We start from the raw sequence: 19,446 nt of genomic DNA on the forward strand, positions 1-19,446 counted from the left end.
TTGGTAACTATCGAGGAACTATAAAAAATGCCGAAAAGCATTTTGATTTTTTTCAATGATAGTTCGTACTAACAAAAATATTTCAAAATTTTAACACTTTCGTTCCATTTCCTGAAAATGGCGTCCTCATATGGAAGTATACCATCATATGTTTTACCGGAAACCAACATACCAGTATCTTTCTAACCAATGCACATTTTGGTGAACCATATGAAGTTTGCCCCATATTGGTTGTCATTTAATACCATAAGGAAAATTGCGATAAAACTGTTTTTTTTTTTCAGAGAAGTTTTTTTATTGAAAAAATATTTTTGATTACGCAAACAAATTTACATTCGGGCGTATATATTACCCCGCCTTTGCGTTGCTCTTGTTTACGATGTCGTTATGTTGAATTCTGCTTAAAACTGAATAGACGGAATCATCTATATCAAAGCTGCCACCGATGCACCTCAAAACCATTTCTATCACATTATTCTTTTGTCGCGATGGGCAATTATTGATGATATAAGATATTAAAGGTATTGTTAAGGAACTAAGACAATAACCACATCTACTCTCTGAAATGGCGTTTATTTTTCTGATTTACCATCTATATAGCACATTTAAGTAAGAAACTTCCACGGCGAAACGTAACGCCAATTAACCTAATATATGTATGAATTGTTTTGTGATTAACAATAACAACCACAGAAATACAGTTTGTTAGCTTCCACGGCGAAACGTAACGCCAATTAACCTAATATATGTATGAATTGTTTTGTGATTAACAATAACAACCACAGAAATACAGTTTGTTAGTATATCTTCTTTGCAGCATTATATGTTATTATATGTGATATAAAAATAATTTCTGATATGAAGAACGTACTGTATTCAAAGATAAAAAGCAACAACAAACACATATTTTGTGTCATTACACGTGTGTTTATTGCGTACATCACCTGGAAATAGGTGAATGATTAAGACAGAATTTCATGCATTCAAAATACAGGTGCATGGATAAGTTTGTATTCTATTATATAACTTTTGTAAACAAATACAGTAGTGATGACATGGAAATTGATACATATAGAGAGAAATAAAGTGTCTTTGAACATATCAATCCTACAAATATATGTCAATTCTGTAGAAAAATCTGTCCAGGTTTTATACTTCACATTCTGTAATAAATAAAACAACAAAACGTGAGATCTTACAAGATATTTATGATAAATGCGGATTTTACACAATTTTGTTTACTAGTATTTTACGCTCTTCTTGTTTTAAGTGTTTTTCAATTTGGTTATGATGGTATAAAATGTAAGCTTTAGAATTCTGATTTGAAGACAATTTAATTAAAGAGAGAAAAAATTCTACATATGTAACATAAGCAACTTTTTACCCCTTCTTTCATTGAATATTTATGAACTGTACAGCGGTGCCCACAAGGCTTAAGCGTTTAACCCCTCAATCATCGATTCGTTAGTTAGAACCGTATACATTAGTTAAGATGGTACAACTTGTAAGTACCCGAGAGCTATTGTACAAGCTGCCAGATTTCGTTATACATTTGTAATCGAGTTTTAATAAGTCTATCTAATGCAAATTCAAACTTTATCCATTATATATTTACTAACTTTCATCGTAAACGGTACAGTTGTTTATCGAGAAAAAGAAAGGAAGAAAGATACTAAATATCGGTAAACTACATATGTACCCTCATTTTATGAAATTAGGCAGCTGTACAGTTCGTTATTTGTATACCATTTGACGATGGGTCCCAAAGTGTCAATCTGATGTATGTAAAATTTATGGTCTTATGTACATGTACGGTAAATCATGCGACTTTTTAAAATCATACAAGACTCGACTTCACAGCCGAACAATATATGATGCTGATACGAGTACAAAGCAAAGGAGGTGTTTATTAGGTGATCTGTCCCATACCGTGATATAGAAATGTAAAGGTCTTTAACAAAAAAGGTAGGAGCTCAAGTCCATCTATGAATTAAAGTAAAAAACAACAACAAAACCCAGATATTTTACAGCGCGATATATTAAATCGAGATAACATTTGAAAAGCATCCCTGTATTTATGTGATCTTTGGTACAAGCAAGTAGGTGTAATCCTTTTATTACAATTCAGCTATATACTTACCATTTCCTAGAAAAACATATCTCATTTCCGGGTCTGAAAAGTCACTGTCATAGATGTTCTTCAGATCGGCTGAGATCAGGTCCCAGGGTAGAGACGTCAGGTCAACAACATGACCCTCATCTTCACCTGTTATTAAACCATTCAATTCTATTATTAATACAAAAATAGGTCTTTACAATGTTCATGAATACATCTTATGAAAATATTTGAAATTGTCTCAATACATTTGAACATATAGAGAGAACGGGGTACCCGAAGTAAAAAATACTACGAATCTGTTATCATGAAGAAATGGCAGTGTTGATCCTACATACGTTAGAGTAAGGTAAAACATTTTGTTACAATTATAAATCGATTGACAATTAAATAAAAAAATCCAATTATTTCATTCTTATCATTCAATTCAACGTATCTCCCTGTATTTTGACCTACAAGAATACAACAAATCTATGGGCCACCCTTTGTTTGTTTCAGTAAGTTCTTAAAGATCGACGTTGTACATATTGTTTTGATTTCTTTTTTGAGGAAAACGCATTAAAATTCTTAAAACAGGACAGTACAGTCTGTTTATAGAACTTAATAATACTGTTTCTGTCAACAGCAGATGTTGTTCAGTAGAGCTGAAATAGCTGTGTAAGTAGTAAGAACTTCAAACATAAAAAAAAACAACAATTATTAAATAGATATAAACATATAAAAATGTATGTACCACAAACATACCGGACTCTGTTGATAGGTCAGACTCAGAACTGGAATCAGTGTGACGTCGTTCTGTAATTGAAGAATAATTACTAAATATGATATTTAATGCAATGTGCATCATTGACATTTTCTTTCGTTTAAAATACTGATATGTCAAAATTTTTATATTGACCCAATGTCATTTTAATGTTTCAAAATGTTATGCTCATTAAATCTTTACTTTTAATAAACGTAATTCAACATTGTCAATTTCATTTTATGGTTTTATTTGCAGTTACTATGGTAAAGCAGTTTCATAGTAACTAACCACGGTAGCGTGATTATGTATAAAACATAAATTCACTAATTTTAAGCATGATTTTTCTAAGACAATCTAACCATATTGAACTTACTAAAAAATAATGATAAATAAAATTACACTGTAACCTTGCCAACATATTTATATGCATCTCAAAGAAAATACATGGTAATCATTTTTTTCTTCTTTTTTAAATGTTTGTCTATGTATGTTTTATCAAGAAAAACGTCACCATCACCTCGGTTAAGTAACTGTTACTTGTTTTTGAAACACTACAATTCATGTTTTGGTATTTGGTAAGAAAGTCACGAAAAAGGATTTGAAACTATTGGACTATCAATCGATAGATGGATATTATCATGCACTCACCGATCAATCGGCTTCCCTTCACGTTAAGGCCAATGTAACGCCCTCCCTCGCATTGGTCTTCGTCTATTCTGTTGATGCAAAGTTCCCTCCAATAGTACTGATTTATATCTTGACTGTATATTGTCACGTCTGATGTAAAATTTACTTAGGAAAAGAAAATAAAGATTATTACAGAACTTCAAACTTTTATCAGATAATACTCAATTTTCTATGGTTTTGTTGCAACCTTAATTCAGGGTTGTTTTGTTATTGACTGGGTTTTGAGACTTGTAGAGAAGATTATATCTGCCTGTCCGTGCATTATTTCAGGCAAATTCTCAAACCTAAGTACATTCATTGCATGAACGTTCATCAGTGATAAGGGCAGGTGCTTTTCATGAAAAGATTCAAATCAGTGTAGCAATCTGACTAAAGTTCAGATCTACTTATTTTATTATATATACAGAGAAAGCCATTTTTAGCCATGCATTCTAACCGGTTTTAACATGGGCATTAGAAGAAGTATTAAAATACCGTTATCCGCGGAGGTTAAACAAATTCTTTATTTTTGTTAGAGAAAATATGTGAAAAGTAATTTTTGACAAATTAACTTGACATAATAGAGCCAAGCTTTAATGGGCAAGATTGTTTTGCCAGTTTATCTGTCTGCTATATGGACAACGCCATGTTTAATTGTTCTTGAAATCGTGAAAATTATCTACTCAGTGGGCCTATATATTGGTTTTCCCAGGGTTAAAATTAGAAACAACATCGCTTTCAAAATTATGAAATCTCGCCGATGATTGGCTGTGTGAAAGGTCACCAGAAATGATTTCGTATTTGGTCACGGTTAGATCTAAATGCGGAGCGTTATTTAGAGCTGATTTTAATTGGAGGGTTATTTGGAGCTGATTTTAAGTAGATTGATCAGTGCAGGTGAGAAGTAAATATTGGGAAGTCATTTACCAGACCGTATATAGCCACTCGGCTAGGGCAACGGCATTAATTATTGTAACATTATGTTGTACATTTGTATATACCAAAAAGATGACATCCAATATGTTTTTATAAATATATCTTTTGCTTGATTGCTATATATAAAAATAGTTAAATCCAGACCAAAATGTCATTGTAGCGCAAGTTGACTTAGCCCCCGCTATGTTTACGCCTACAGAAAACAGAAGTCCAACCAAGATGACAGCACTTCCCCGGGCTGCGGACAGGCGTTATAATTGACTGATGCATTACCTCCTTGTACTTTAACTCTTCCACATTCGTCTTCTTCTAATCTTATTAATAAAGTAAAATCTTCACACTTGTTGGTATCCAAGTTACTGAAAAGTCGAAGAAGGTTTTCAAAATAAGTAGTTCAAGCTGTCATCATATATTTGAAATATCGATAACACAAAAAGGACTACGAATCAACATAGTTTTGTTTTTGTATCCAAATTAATAAACATATCACAACAATTTATTCTTTTTCTAGAATGAATAAAATTACGAAATTGTCATATTGGGTCTTCAATTTTATCAATGTAGTTGAGTTTTCAAGTACACAACTTGTGGTACACTATTTAAATGTTGTAGTATATAGTTGCTGCACGCTGGGTTAAAAAGCTGAACAGATTAAGAATATTCTGATAAGATGAGGTTAAATCTAGCTCAAAACCACTATGAATGGGGTTGTCTTTTGATTTCTAAACGTTTTATGTTTTATGATGTACAAAGTGAATAAAAGAAATGTATTTTCTATAGAGTTCAGTGCAAGGTAAGTAATTGAGCTGACGTTTGTTCAGCCCCTTATAACGCTTCGTGTAATAATTTACTGTTACCTACAAAACTATATATGAGTAATTTATATAACGTTAACATTGGCCTCAAGTGACGCCTCGATAAAATTCACCTTTCTTGGGTTAACATTTATATGTACTACCTCCCTATTTATAGGCATAAAAAGTGATATATATTAGTATTATAAACTATGTACATGTGTAACTAGTATTCTTACAAACATTGCTCTCTTTGGACAAAGTCACCATTTGAAACAGGCGATTCAAATCTAAATTGACATGTGCCATATGGATTGGGTGTCCCAATCCCTCTGCTGTATATAATGAACCAAACAGATTCTGATGAAATCTACAAAATAATGAAAACTACATTCTGTATGAATCTTGCAAGATTAAAATAAATAAATTGTATTATCTAACGCGGATTAAAAGCGGGTGTTTTCAGCCCTTCACATGCTAAATTTATCGACGTTTAAAGGATTTCACAAACAATATGTATAAACCAACAGTAACGAGCCCTGTCAGACTATTGGCTGATTTGGCTTCATACTGGTTGCAAAGGCTGTATCACAGAAGGTTAATTAAGGGCTTCTTTTTTCAAATTTTTACTAACGTCTGTGACAGACAAGAGAATCGGTTACCATTGTTACCAGGCATAATATCCACTTTTAATACAAAATGAATGTAACAGATTTATCAAATTGAACATTCTAAGATTTTCCACCAAATCTGGTTGAAAAAAAATATATCGGGAAGTATCACACAAACGTGTGGTCTGCTTTCCGCGATGTACACTTGTCCATAGGCATAACAGAGAATATATTTTTCCAGTCTGACATCCATGTAGTCTGGTCAGATTATATTTGCCGACAGCTAGCTCTGTTGTATTATCACACGAATTATGCATATAACAAAACAGGACGAGTCATTTTCAGTAGTTTAGCCGTCAAGTTCTTTATATTCAAGATAGAAACACATTTTTTCTTTTAAAAGATGGAATGACTTACTGCGTTAAGGAAGTCATCTTTGCTGACTAAATTTGACCTGAAGTCAAACAAAGGGCAATCAAACTTCGTCAAAGTTCTTCCACAGACAGGATCTGGAGACAGATTATCAAGAAATCCACCATAATTGAAATATCCTCCTTGTTGGTAAGTGTCAAGGCCATTTCTTCGGTAATAAGTGTCAAGGTCAGCTCTTCGGTAATAAGTGTCAAGGCCATTTCTACGGTAATACTGATTCCGATTGTTGCCAAAGGTATGGATGACAGCGGATGTGAGTGTACAGCAAGTGATTACCATGAGCACGCCGATCATTCTGAAGAAGTTACAAAGAAATATTATTCCTATTTCTCTTAAATCACTGACTTAGTATTAATTACGCTGTGTTTTATTAAGATTTTAAAAATTATCATAAAATGATTTTAATTATATTCAATTTTTTTGGATAACAACTATCACATATATTGTTTTGGTAAGAACTTTTAAAAACAAAGAGTTTTCAAAAAGCTACTCAGTGGCAAATATCCTGAACTATCTTCATCTCTTGCTTTTTGGTTAAGGATCATGCAACTCATTTTTAATGGTTTTATATCATAAATATAATGCTAAAATTTATCAGTACATGTATTTTCAGTTTCAAAAAGCATTATTTGTAAAGATATTACCGAATTTACATTTCATGTTAATAAAGGTAGGTAATTAGAAATGTATTATCTATAAAGTCTTAAGTAAAATTTTTCAATAAGAAATGATTGTAATGATTACATACAATGTGGAGAAATATTTGCAGTACATATATTACATATTCTTCGATGTTTGAAAATTATTTTAAAAGCATATCTATATACATTTATAAAATTTCACTTAAGTGTGGTAACAACCTTATTTACAACATACAGGACTCTCAATGATTACAATTAAAGTGATTTTGTGTGAAAATACTAATTTACTTTCATGACAAATAGTTTCACATTTGGTGTTATTTTATGTGATAAGCATTTAACATGCCCTTAAACCATTTTTGAATGTTATAAAACTGAAACTTGCCCTCTCTGAAGAATGAAAATATTATTCGTTCCTGAGACATAATGTGCCTTCAAATTTTATGACAGTATAATGAAATTATTTCTAAGAATAAAAAAAATCTCACATTTGTACAGTAGCCATCTTTTCTCCTTGATGTTTTCAGTTAGATAAAAAAGGAAATCTGAAATTGTTTTTTTTTCTATAAAAATAATTTATGTGACTTTAATTTCTTAGGGCTATCTATAAATGTCATTCCTTTTTTATGTACCTGGAAAAAAACCTCAAACACGTTTAAGTATTAGTTAAAAACTCATAACCATAATGAACTCAAGAACTTTAAATATGAAAACAGATATTTCTAGCGCTGTTTTTAGTAATGTGGACAATAATTCAATTTCAATCGTTCAAAGTACATGTATCAAAAAAAAAAAAAAAAAAAAACAAAAAAAAACCAAAAAACAAACAAACATGAAAATGTACTGATTTTTTTTATAATGTAACAATATACAAATCAGTTACATTTCATAACTTGTACTTTTTATGACATAATCTCTCTGGAGATATAGAATGTTACAAAGAATATGAGACTTTCATAGATCTTATATCTTGTTAGAGCAGTCCTTCGGCTTCATTAAAATTGGTATACCAATACTCGAAGTGTTGAAGACGAAGTACCGCTGAATTCAGTCCTGCGGTGTTATCATTACCTCTAATAAATCGAATCAATCAAACCTAATTTTCAATTTCATTTTTTTTTGTATTTTTTTTTCATCACTGTTTGGGGATCTGACCATTTCGTTTATTTCTCATTTAAGTTACCACGTTTTCATATTGTGAATATACGTAAAGGTTTCAGTACCAGCGTTTAAACAATATACCCGTGTCACCAGTAAATTCTGATCTTTGGCGTTTTGGCTAAATGTTAGTACATATATTTTAATACAAGTTTTGAAATCATTAAGTTATGATTATTACTGGTAGTCAAGTCTATTTCTTAAAATGTATCAAGTTTTTGGTATTAATTGTTAGCAAAGGCAACCAAAAGCAAACAAAAGCAACTATTATTAATAGAGCTGCAAGGCAGATTTCTGGCTATCATTAAAATTACAGGGTTTGTGATTTTCTTTGGTTATTCTTTCTATAATTATTATCGTTTGCCTTTTTAAAATTAAACAAAAGTTGCGCTACGAAAAATAGGTTAACTTTTTAATTGACATATACAATGATAGATGAAAATTACTTACAATAAACTACAGACCCTGATGGAGTTATACGTATATATGAGTTTTAATTGCGTTTTCATGAAGGAAATAGAAACGTTCAATATCCCCCTTGGAAACCACCAAATAACGTTTTTAAATGTTGTCCTTTTGGTCTTTCAACTTTAGTACTTCTATATATAAGAATAAAGGTTAATTGAAATGTATTATATGCGTAAACTATAAAAACAGCAAAATATTGTATCATGTTCTAGTTTTACTTACATAATATTCACATACAGGTTATAAGTACATACTACGGAATACCGTTACGGCCATCGTGGTTAGACTTTCTTATCCAGAGGGCGACAATGAGACAGTGCGATAGTGCGAGGACGACAATACGACAGTGTGATGACGACAGTGCGACAATGCAATGACGACAGTACGATAATGCGACAATGCGATAGTGCGATGGTGACAATGCGATAGTGCGATGGCGACAGTGCGATAACGCGATGACGACAATTCGATAATGCGATGGCGACAATACGTTAGTGCGATAATACTATTGCGTTGTCACCATCGTACTATCGTACTGTCGCCATCTCACTAAATGTTGACATTTAAAAGATGCAAAAAATATTCAATTGGTCAGTAGTACAGAGGATATTAAAGTTTTTTTTTCTATAAATGCAGGATTTATTTTATTGAGTGGTATGAAAATAAATATTCATGAGTTGTGCTATTATTTTATACATGTACTCTTTTCTATTTTTGACATTACTTATACAATTTGATAGTCTTAGCCTTGAATTTTGTATATCGGCTGAATCTAGAAGAAAGTAGTCCGACAAGACACAAGTGAAAATACAGAAAATATGTTTCACTGTATTCAAGAACAAATTTTATAGTGTAAATGAAAATACGCATTTCATTTCTAATTCATAAGTTTTCTCTATAATTCTAAATATAGTTCATAATAAATCTTACTGGTCGGCTTTGTTTAATATAAAAAATACTGCTATTTCTATTATATTTTTGATTGGTCATCAGTGGCTTTATTGTTTTGTAGGATGTAGAATTTATTATATATACTAACAGTGTGAAACAATAAGAAATGTATGTTAAACTTAAGTTTCTCTGCAAAAACCACAAAGCAATTTCTTTTATATCTTAGTTTCTCAGCAGTGGTTTGACTGGTTTGCGAGATGTAGAATTTATTATATTTACTAACATTATGCTTGCAAATATCATATTTCTCTTGATATCTAATTGGTGAACTTTTTTCCCTGTAAGTGTAACTGGTCAACATATTTTACTATATGCTTTACCTTTTACCTCATACTGACGTGTTTTCATGCCTTTTCACCCTCTCTTTTGATGCCTCAAATAGTGAAAACCATACCACATTTATCAGATACATCGGGGTGCAAGAGAGGGGGTGCCCTCCTCTGCAGGGGGGTTTGAAGGGGGACTGCAGCCCCACTCAACTCCAAGAAAAATTTGGACTTGTGAGAGGCTCAAAATGGCATCAGGTCGATCTTAAGGTAACGTGTAACCAACGCTGAAAGCCTATCCCGACTCATCGGGAAGTTGCAGCTATGATGGAAAAAATAGCACAACATAGTGATTTTGAAATGTCCCCTCGTTGTTATGGTAACAGGAAATCAAGATACAAATGCTTTGGCTCAGTAAATATTTTGCCAAAATTGATCATTATATAAGCATTTTTTTATAGTTTCATAGTTGATTGATTGATTGATTGGGTTTTAAGTCACACCGACACAGTATAGGTCACATGGCGACGTTCCAGCTTTACTGGTGGAGGAAGACCTCAGGTGCCCTTCCGTGCATTATTTCAGACACGAACGGGTACCTGAGTAGAATCACCGACGTTATAGTTTCATAGTAATTTGAACTTGTGTAACGGGGGGTTTTTCAATGAAAACAGCCATTTTTCACAAAATGCTTATGCAGTAATGGGTTAAATGGTCAGCAGATTCTACTATACATGTGTACCTAAAGCACCGTACGTTAAGTCTGCTGACCATATAGTATAAGAAGTTTGTCTTTTTTATACAAGTAATAAACAATGATTTTTTTCATCTTTTTAATGTCAACATAAGATCATTTTCATCTGAAATATTTCTATTACATTGTATATTAAAGTTTCACACAATATATTACATTGTCCGTCTATGTATAACTCTTTCTGAATTTATATATAGAATGTTTCTTATTATTAATTTATAATTTTAATTAAATATTATTAGTATACAGAAAAGAAACAAACAAAAAAATAATAAAAGGAAAAGAAAAAACAAGAAGAAAAAAATTATTGACAAAAGTAAAATTATCCCATATTCTATTCCGTCAGTTTATACGCCAGCAGTTTAGAACCGTCCACCAGAAGGCGAGAGTCGACAGTGCGATAACGCCATGACGACAGTGCGACACTGCGCTGGCGACAGTGCGATAATGCGATGACGACAATGCGACAGTGCGATGACGACAATGCGACAGTGCGATGGCAACAGTGCGACAGTGCGATGACGACAATGCGACAGTGCAATGGCGACAGTGCGATAACACTATCGCTCTGTCGGCATCGTACTATCGTGTTATCGCATTGTCGCCATCGCACTGTCGCATTGTCGTCATCGCACCGTCGTATTGTCGTCATCGCACTGTCGCACGATCGCATTGTCGCCCTCTGTATTTTAACGTATAACCACGATGGCCCTAACGGTATTCTGTAACATACAGAGAGTCACGCATGCGCATAGCTAAGAGCAATTCAAAGATATAATAAACATGCATATGTCTACATTGTATTTGACAAGCAATAAATAGTTATGAACAAATGAAACAGTCAAGTCAACCGATGAAGTTATATTTTTAAGATAAAAGATAAGTCAATAAACCTACTCTGAACATAAAAGATCCATTGCCAAAGAAAAGCTATTTATTTAAAATTTATTTCTCAAAACTTTTTATTTTTAAAGTGTGAGTTTTGCGGCCTATAAGAAATACCTTTAAAACTAAAGAAGTTAAAATAAAAAATAACATTTTTCAAGTAAAAAATCTAAGTTTATGGGGAGATAACTCTTGCAATATTGGTGGGAGAGTTATGGATCTTGTCACATAACATGTGGTTAATGAGAAGGAACATGTATTTGAAGTATGGAGTTGATCACTTAAGAAATAAATAACAGTAAAAAATAATGTTTTCTAAGGAAAATGTTAATTTCAAGGGGAGATACTTCTTGCAATATTGGTGCTAGAGTTATGACCCTTGTCATATAATATGTGAATGATGATAAGGAAGACAAATTTGAAGAATGAAGTTGATCCCTTAAGAAATAAAGAAGTAACAGTAAAAATAGAACAATGTATTTATTAAGGAAAATTCTAAGCTCAAGGAGAAATAGATCTGAAAATATTGGTGCTAGAGTTATGCACCTTGTCACATAAGATGTGGATGATGATAAGGAACATATATTTGAAGTTGATACCTCAAGAAATGAAATAGTTATGGTGAAAAATATTTTACTGCACCAAAACTTTAATCTGACATCAAGACGAGGACGCCGACGACTGGCCGAGTAGGACAGCTTTCCATATACTTCGTATATTCGAGCTAAAAACGACAATTTTTAATGATGTTCTAAAGCCAATCATTGTTGTTTTAAGTTATTTAAAGAATGTATAAAAAGAAAAAAATCACTTTGAGAAAACTCTTTTTATTTAACCATCATTGTGAAGTTGGCGGCCTGGCGGCCCGGCGGTCTAGCAGCCTTACATTTTTAATGTCAAAGAAATTAAAACGAAATTAAAACGACTCTTTATTAAGTTTTAAAGACATATTTTATCATCTAAATACGCGCCTACACGTTGGTAAAAAAATGACATTTTGAAAAGTCCCCCAAAATATATTAATTGAACACATCAATCACTTATTTGATATAAATAACTCAGTTACGGATAAAATTCGTGTTTGTGTGTTTTAATTTTTAATTAACTTCTTTCGTTGCTGATTTCCAAAAATAGATTACCGAACCCTTGTTCGTGTGTATGTTTTTTACATCTTTACGGGTCAACATTGTTGGATTATCTAGTGTTTTGAGCTTATTTTCGGTCATTTTCTTTATCGATATGTTAGATGTTTGATATGCTCGAAACAAACGGCTAATGCAAAGACTGCATCAAATGACCTTTTGATTTTTTTTTCAATGATAGTTCATATTAACAAAAATAGTTCAAAATTTTAACACTTTCGTTCAATTTCCTGAAAATGGCGTCCTCATATGGAAGTATACCATCATATGTTTTACCGGGAACCAACATACAAGTATCTTTCTAACCAATCCACATTTTAGTGATATATTTAGCTCAGTGTCAAAACCATTTCTATCGTATTATTCTTTTGTCGTGATGGGCAATTATTGATAATATAAGATAATCAGGTATTTCTATTTCTAATGGGAAAGGAACTAAGACAATAACAAAATCTACTCTCTGAAATGGCGTTTATTTTTATGATCTACCGTCTATATAGCACATTTAAGTAAGAAACTTCCACGGCGAAACGTAACGCCAATTAACATACTACATGTATCAATTGTTTTGTGATTAACAATAACAACCATAGAAATTCAGTTTTTAAGTATATCTTCATTGCATCATTATATGTTATTATATATGTGATATAAAAATAATAATGTGATATAAAATTAATTTCTGATATGGTGAACTGTATTCAAAGATAAAAAGCAACAACAAAAACATATTTGTGTCATTATATGTGTGTTTATTGCGTAAATCAATGAAAAAAGGTGAGCAGTTAAAACCGAAATGTATGCATTCAAAATACAGGTGCAAGGATAAGTTTGTATTCTATTATATAACTTTTGTAAACAAACACAGTAGTGATGACATGAAAATTAATATATATAGAGAAAAATAAAGTGTCTTTGAACATATCAATTATACATATATATGCCAATTCTGTAGAAAAATCTGCCCAGGCTTTATACTTCACATTCTGTAATAAATAAAACAGCAATACATGAGATCTTACAAGATTTTCATGAAAAATGTGGATTTTACACAATTTTGTATACTAGTATTTTACGTTCTTCTCGTTTTAAGTATTTTTCAATTTTGTTATGATGGTATAGAATGTCAGCTTTAGTTTTCGGATTTTAAGACAATTTAAAGAAAAAAATTCTACATATGTAACATATAAGCAACATTTTACCCCTTCTTTCATTGAATATTTATTAACTGTGCAGCGTGGCAGACAAGGTTTAAAAAGATCCTGTATGTTGTGATCAAAGTGGTAAACAATACTAAGTGAAATTACATGTCGTGGCAGACAAGGTTTAAAAAGATCCTGTATGTTGTGATCAAAGTGGTAAACAATACTAAGTGAAATTACATGTATATATATGTACATAATTATGCAAATAAAACAATTTTCAAACATAGAAGAATATGTAAAATATGTCCTTCAAATATTTGTGCATATTATATGTAATCATTAAAATATATGCATTCATTTCCTATTGTAAAATTTGACTTAAACTTAATAGAAAATATTTTTATTACCTCCCTTTGTTTACATGAAATGTTAAATTCGGTAATATCTTTATAAATAATGCTTTTTGGAACCTACAATATTGATAAATCTTAATTTGAGCATCATATTTATGATTTAAAACCATAAAAATGGGTTAAAACTTGTTTAAGCGTTTAATCGCTCAATCATCGATTCGTAAGTTAGAATCAACCCTATACATTGAATTACTTGTAAGTACCCGAGAGCTATTGTACAAGCTGCCAGATTTCGTCATAACCGAGTTTTAATAAGTCTATCTAATGCAAATTCAAACTTTTTTTATTGTATATTTACTTACTTTCATCATAAACGGTACAGTTGTTTATCGAGAAAAAGGAAAAAAGATACTGAATCTAGGTTAACTACATGTACCCTCATCTCATGAAATTAGGTAGATGTACAGTTCGTTATTTGTATACCATTTGACGAAAATGTAAATAAAAATGTGTTGCAAATAAAGCAAGAAATTTAGAATGGGTCCCGAAGTGTCAATCTGATGTATGTGAAATTAATGGTTTTATGTACATGATCATGTAACATGTGTTGTTGTTTTTTGGGTTTTTTTATTGAGGACTCGCAAAATAAATCCTGCCATTCCTCAGTAAATCATGCGTCTTTTTAAAATCATACAAGACTCGACTTCACAGTTTAATAATGTATGATGCTGATACAATGCAAAGGAGGTGTTTTATCGGATGAACTGTCCCATATCGTGATATAGAAATGCAAAGGTCCTTAACAAAAAGGTAGGAGCTCAAGTTCATCTATGTATTAAAGTAAAAAACAACAACAAAAACCCAGACATTTTACAGCGCGATATATAAAATCTAGATAACATATGTAAAACATGCCTGTAATTATGTGATCTTTGGTACAAGCAAGTAGGTGTAATACTTTTATTACCATTCAGCTATATACTTACCATTTCCTAGAAAAACATATCTCATTTCTGGGTCTGAAAAATCACTGTCATAGATGTTCTTCAGATCGGCTGAGATGAGGTCCCAGGGTAGAGACGTCAGGTCAACAACATGGTTCTCATCTTCACCTGTTATTAAACCATATAATTCTATTGTTGATACAAAACAGGTTCATGAATACAACTTATGAAAATATTCGACTTTGTCTCAATATATTTGAAAATGTATGTATAGAGAGAAGGGGGTACCCGAAATAAAAATGCTACGAACTGAGACCGTTATATGTTATCAGGAAGAAATGGCAGTGTTGAGTAAGGTAAAATATTTTGTTTCAATTACATTGTATAAATCGATTGACAATAAAATAAAAAAAAATTCAATTATTTCATTCTTATATTTCATTTCAACGTATTTTGACCTACAAGAATACAACAAATCTATAGGCCACCCTTTGTTTGTTTGACTTAGATCGACGTCGACGTTTTGATTTCAAACTTCCTTGAGGAAAACGCATTAAAATTCTAAAAAAGTACAGTACAGTCTGTTTATAGAACTTAATAATACTGTTTCTGTCAACAGCAGATGTTGTCCAGTAGAGCTGAAATAGCTGTGTAAGTAGTAAAACTATCTCAAACTTAAAAAACAACAATTATTAAATATATATAAACATACAAAAATGCATGTACCACAAACATACCAGACTCCGTTGATAGGTTAGACTCAGAACTGGAATCATTGTCACGTCGTTCTATAATTGAAGAATTATGACTAAATATGATATTTCATGCAGTGTGCATCATTGACATTTTCTTTAGTTGAAAATACTGATATGTCAAAAATTTTATATTGAACATATGTCATTTTAATGTTTCAAAATGTTATGCTCATTAAATCTTTACTTTTAATAAACGTAATTCAACATTGTCAATTTCATTTTATGGTTTTATTTGCAGTTACTATGGTAAAGCATGATTTTTCTAAGACAATCTCACCATATTGAACTTACTTAAAGAATTAATAATAACTAAATTAAATTGGCAACATTTGTCAAAGAAAATACATTGCAACATTTTATATGCATCTCAATTAGAAATTATACTTTTATTTTTTTGTTTATTTTTTTTTTTTTTTAATTTTTGTTTATTTTTCATTTTTTCTTCTTTTTTTTTTTTTTTTATCATTTCTTTTTAAAAAGTTTTTCTTTTTTTTTTTGTTATTTTTTTTTTTTTTTTTATGTTTTTTTTTTTTTTTTTTTTATTTTTTTTTCTACTTTATTTTCTTTTTAAATACGTCTTTTTTTTTTTCTCTTTTTTTTTTACATTCGGTAAAACGTCACCATCACCTCGGTTAAGTAACTGTTACTTATTTTTGAAACACTACAATTCATGTTTTGGTATTTGGTAAGAAAGTCACGAAGAAAAAGGATTGGAAACTTTCGGACTATCAATCGATAGATGGATATTATCATGCACTCACCGATCAATCGGCGTCCCTTCACGTCAAGGTCAATGTAACGCCCTCCCTCGCATTGGTGTTCGTCTATTCTTTTGATGCAAAGGTCCCTCCAAAAGTACTGATTTATATTTTGACTGTATATCGTCTCGTCTGATGTATCATTTACTAAGGAAAAGAAAATACAGATTATTACAGAACTTCAATCCTCAAATTTATATGGTAAGTTATTATAATTCTCAAACCTAAGCACAGTCTCTGCACGAACGTTCATCAGTCATAAGGACAGGTGCCTTACATGAAAAGATTTATATCAAGGCAGCAATCTGACTTAAGTTCAGATCTACTTATTTTATTATGTACCGAGAAAGCTATTTTTGTATTTTCTTATCGCAAGATCAGTAAATACATAGCTAACATCCACGGTCTAACACAAAATTTCCTAACAGATCTAACAACGCAAAGTAGTTCTCACCCAAAACTGCTTAAAACCCAGCAATTTAAAAGACAGAATAATTTTTAATGTAGGCATTTAACGAATTACAGTGCATTGAAAGTTCATATTAGTCAATAGAAATATGAGGTTACAATCACAAATTTCGCGGATGAATATCATTTTAATAAATGAAAAATGCTATTTTTAGCTATGTCGATTACTGAATACTCCAGGGCGTAGTATACAAATAAATCTGACTGCCGAGTAGTGGAATATATACATGTCGGACTGTTTTGGCGCGAAAGATTTTCGCTAAATTATTTTTATCAGTGTTAAACAGGTTTATCGTCAACAAAAATATCTCGAAATTGATAAGGATTACAAACACGAAATGGAAATTCTCCATTTAGAATTACAATGTATTTGTTTTTATTCAGGCTACATATTACGTATTACTTCACCGTGGTGCAGGGGTATCGCGCTCGTATGTCGCGCTCGTTTAGGGTGTGAGAGGCCTAAGGTTCAAATCCTAGTCGAGGCAACTTTTTTTTTGAAGTGTTTTTTTTTTAAGGAAGTAGCCACGGTATGCAAGGATAAAGTGTGGCTGTCATAAAAAATGATTTTTGATGCAACTCTAGTCATGCAAAATTCCATATGTATCAATCTCAAACTGTTATAGAAAAAAATCTTAACGCAGTCGCTGCGTAAAATGAATTATAGTATATAAAAATAAACCTATATAGGAAAATACATACAGATAGTCAGCAAAGATCAGAAAATACCACAGAGCTTGCAGCCCTTTGATTAGCCATGCAATCAAACCGGTTTTAACATAGGCATTAGAAGAAGTATTAAAATACCGTTATCCGTGGAAGTTAAACAAATTGTTGATTTTGTTAGAAAAAAAAATGTTAAAAGTAATTTTTAACAAATTAACTTGAAATAATAGAGCCAATTTTTAATGGGCAAGATTGTTTTGCCAGTTTACCTGTCTGCCATGTGTGTTCTCGAAATCGTGAAAATTACCTACTTAATAGGCCTATTGTTTTTCCCAGGGTTAAAATTAGAAACAACATCGCTTTCAAAATTATGAAAGCTCACGTGAAAGGTCACCAGAAATGATTTCGTATTTAATCACGGTTAGATCTTGATTGCTATATATAAAATAGTTAAATCCAGACCAATTGTCCTTGTAGCGCAAGTTGACATAGCCCCCGCTATGTTTACGCATATACAATGTGGCCATACCACGTGACTTTTTGGGTACGGAGCACGCCGATTTTTCACCCGATTCAAGTATGTTTTTTATTGATAACTTACTTATTACTCAACCGATTTTGATCAGATAAGGCGCAGAGTACCCGTAATTATATCAGTTTTCCACGGTATATCAAAATTCTGAAAACCCCTGCATGGTTTTTGGGAACATTCGAGTACAGTTTTCTTCTCATAGCCGGGGCCGAGGGGAACGGTACACACTCATTTGTCATAACAAGCGATTTCTGGCAAATCATATGTTTTTTGTAACTATTTCATAGAAAAATGCATGTTAAATCTGATACGTTTACTATGTCCAATGTTTCGAGTGAATGCAGTGATGTTTTAGCATATTTTCATAAAGTTATGTTGAAATGGTACGGAGCACACTGTTATTTCAAAAGATATTTTACTGTTACCCACACAACTATGATAAAAACATTAACTTGTAACGCCTCGGTAAAATTGACCTTTCTCTGGTTCACTTTTATATGTTTTATCACCCTAAAAGGCAATACAATTTTATGTTATGATATTGTAAACTGTGTGTATGTGTGTGTGCATGCGTGCGTGCGTGTGCGTGTGCGTGACATTACAAACATACAAACTTACAAACATTGCTCTCTTTGAACAAAGTCTCCATTTGAAACAGGCGATTCATATCTAAGTCGACATTTGCCATATGTACTGGGTGCCCCAATCTCTCTGCTGTATATATTAAACCAAACAGATTCTGATAAAATCTACAAAATAATTAAAACTGCATGAGTATTGCATGAGTATTGCAAGATTAAATAAATAAATTGTATTATCTAACGCGCATTAAAAGCGGGTGTTTTCAGCCCTTAACAATTAATATATAATAATTGAGCAATCAACAATTAAGAGCCCTGTCAGACTTTTGGCTGATTTGGCTTTATACTGGTTGCAAAGACTGAATCACAGAAAGTTAAGGGCTTCTTTTTTCATTTTTTTACTAATGTCTGTGACAGACAAGAGAATCGGTTACCATTGTTACAAGGCATAATATCTACGTTATCTACACATGTAACAGATTTATCAAATTGAACATTCTAAGTTTTTCAACCCAATCTGGTCGAAAAAATATACCGGGGAGTATCACCGAAACGTGTGGTCTGCTTTCCGCGATGTACACTTGTCAGAGAATATATTTTTCCAGTCTGACATCCATGTAGTCTGGTCAGATTATATTTGCCGACAGCTAGCTCTGTTGTATTATCAACGTATTATCAT

The 19,446-nt window shown here is 31.8% G+C and overlaps 1 protein-coding gene across 1 annotated transcript; it reads right to left on the reverse strand.

The window, feature by feature from the left end:
• Positions 1–715: 715 nt before the first annotated feature.
• LOC132748664 (uncharacterized) lies at positions 716–6,612 on the reverse strand. Its single transcript, XM_060738277.1, has 7 exons — positions 6,286–6,612; positions 5,497–5,627; positions 4,737–4,822; positions 3,510–3,653; positions 2,861–2,911; positions 2,141–2,266; positions 716–1,163 (listed from the first exon to the last, which is right to left on the reverse strand). The coding sequence occupies exons 1-7, from the start codon at positions 6,592–6,594 to the stop codon at positions 1,150–1,152; spliced, it is 861 nt and encodes a 286-aa protein (XP_060594260.1). The 5' UTR covers positions 6,595–6,612; the 3' UTR covers positions 716–1,149.
• Between the last annotated feature and the right edge of the window lie 12,834 nt (positions 6,613–19,446).

The sequence above is a fragment of the Ruditapes philippinarum genome, unplaced genomic scaffold (genome assembly GCF_026571515.1).
Source record: "Ruditapes philippinarum isolate M1 unplaced genomic scaffold, ASM2657151v2 ctg130_1_1_1_1, whole genome shotgun sequence".
Taxonomy (NCBI): Eukaryota; Metazoa; Mollusca; class Bivalvia; order Venerida; family Veneridae; genus Ruditapes; species Ruditapes philippinarum.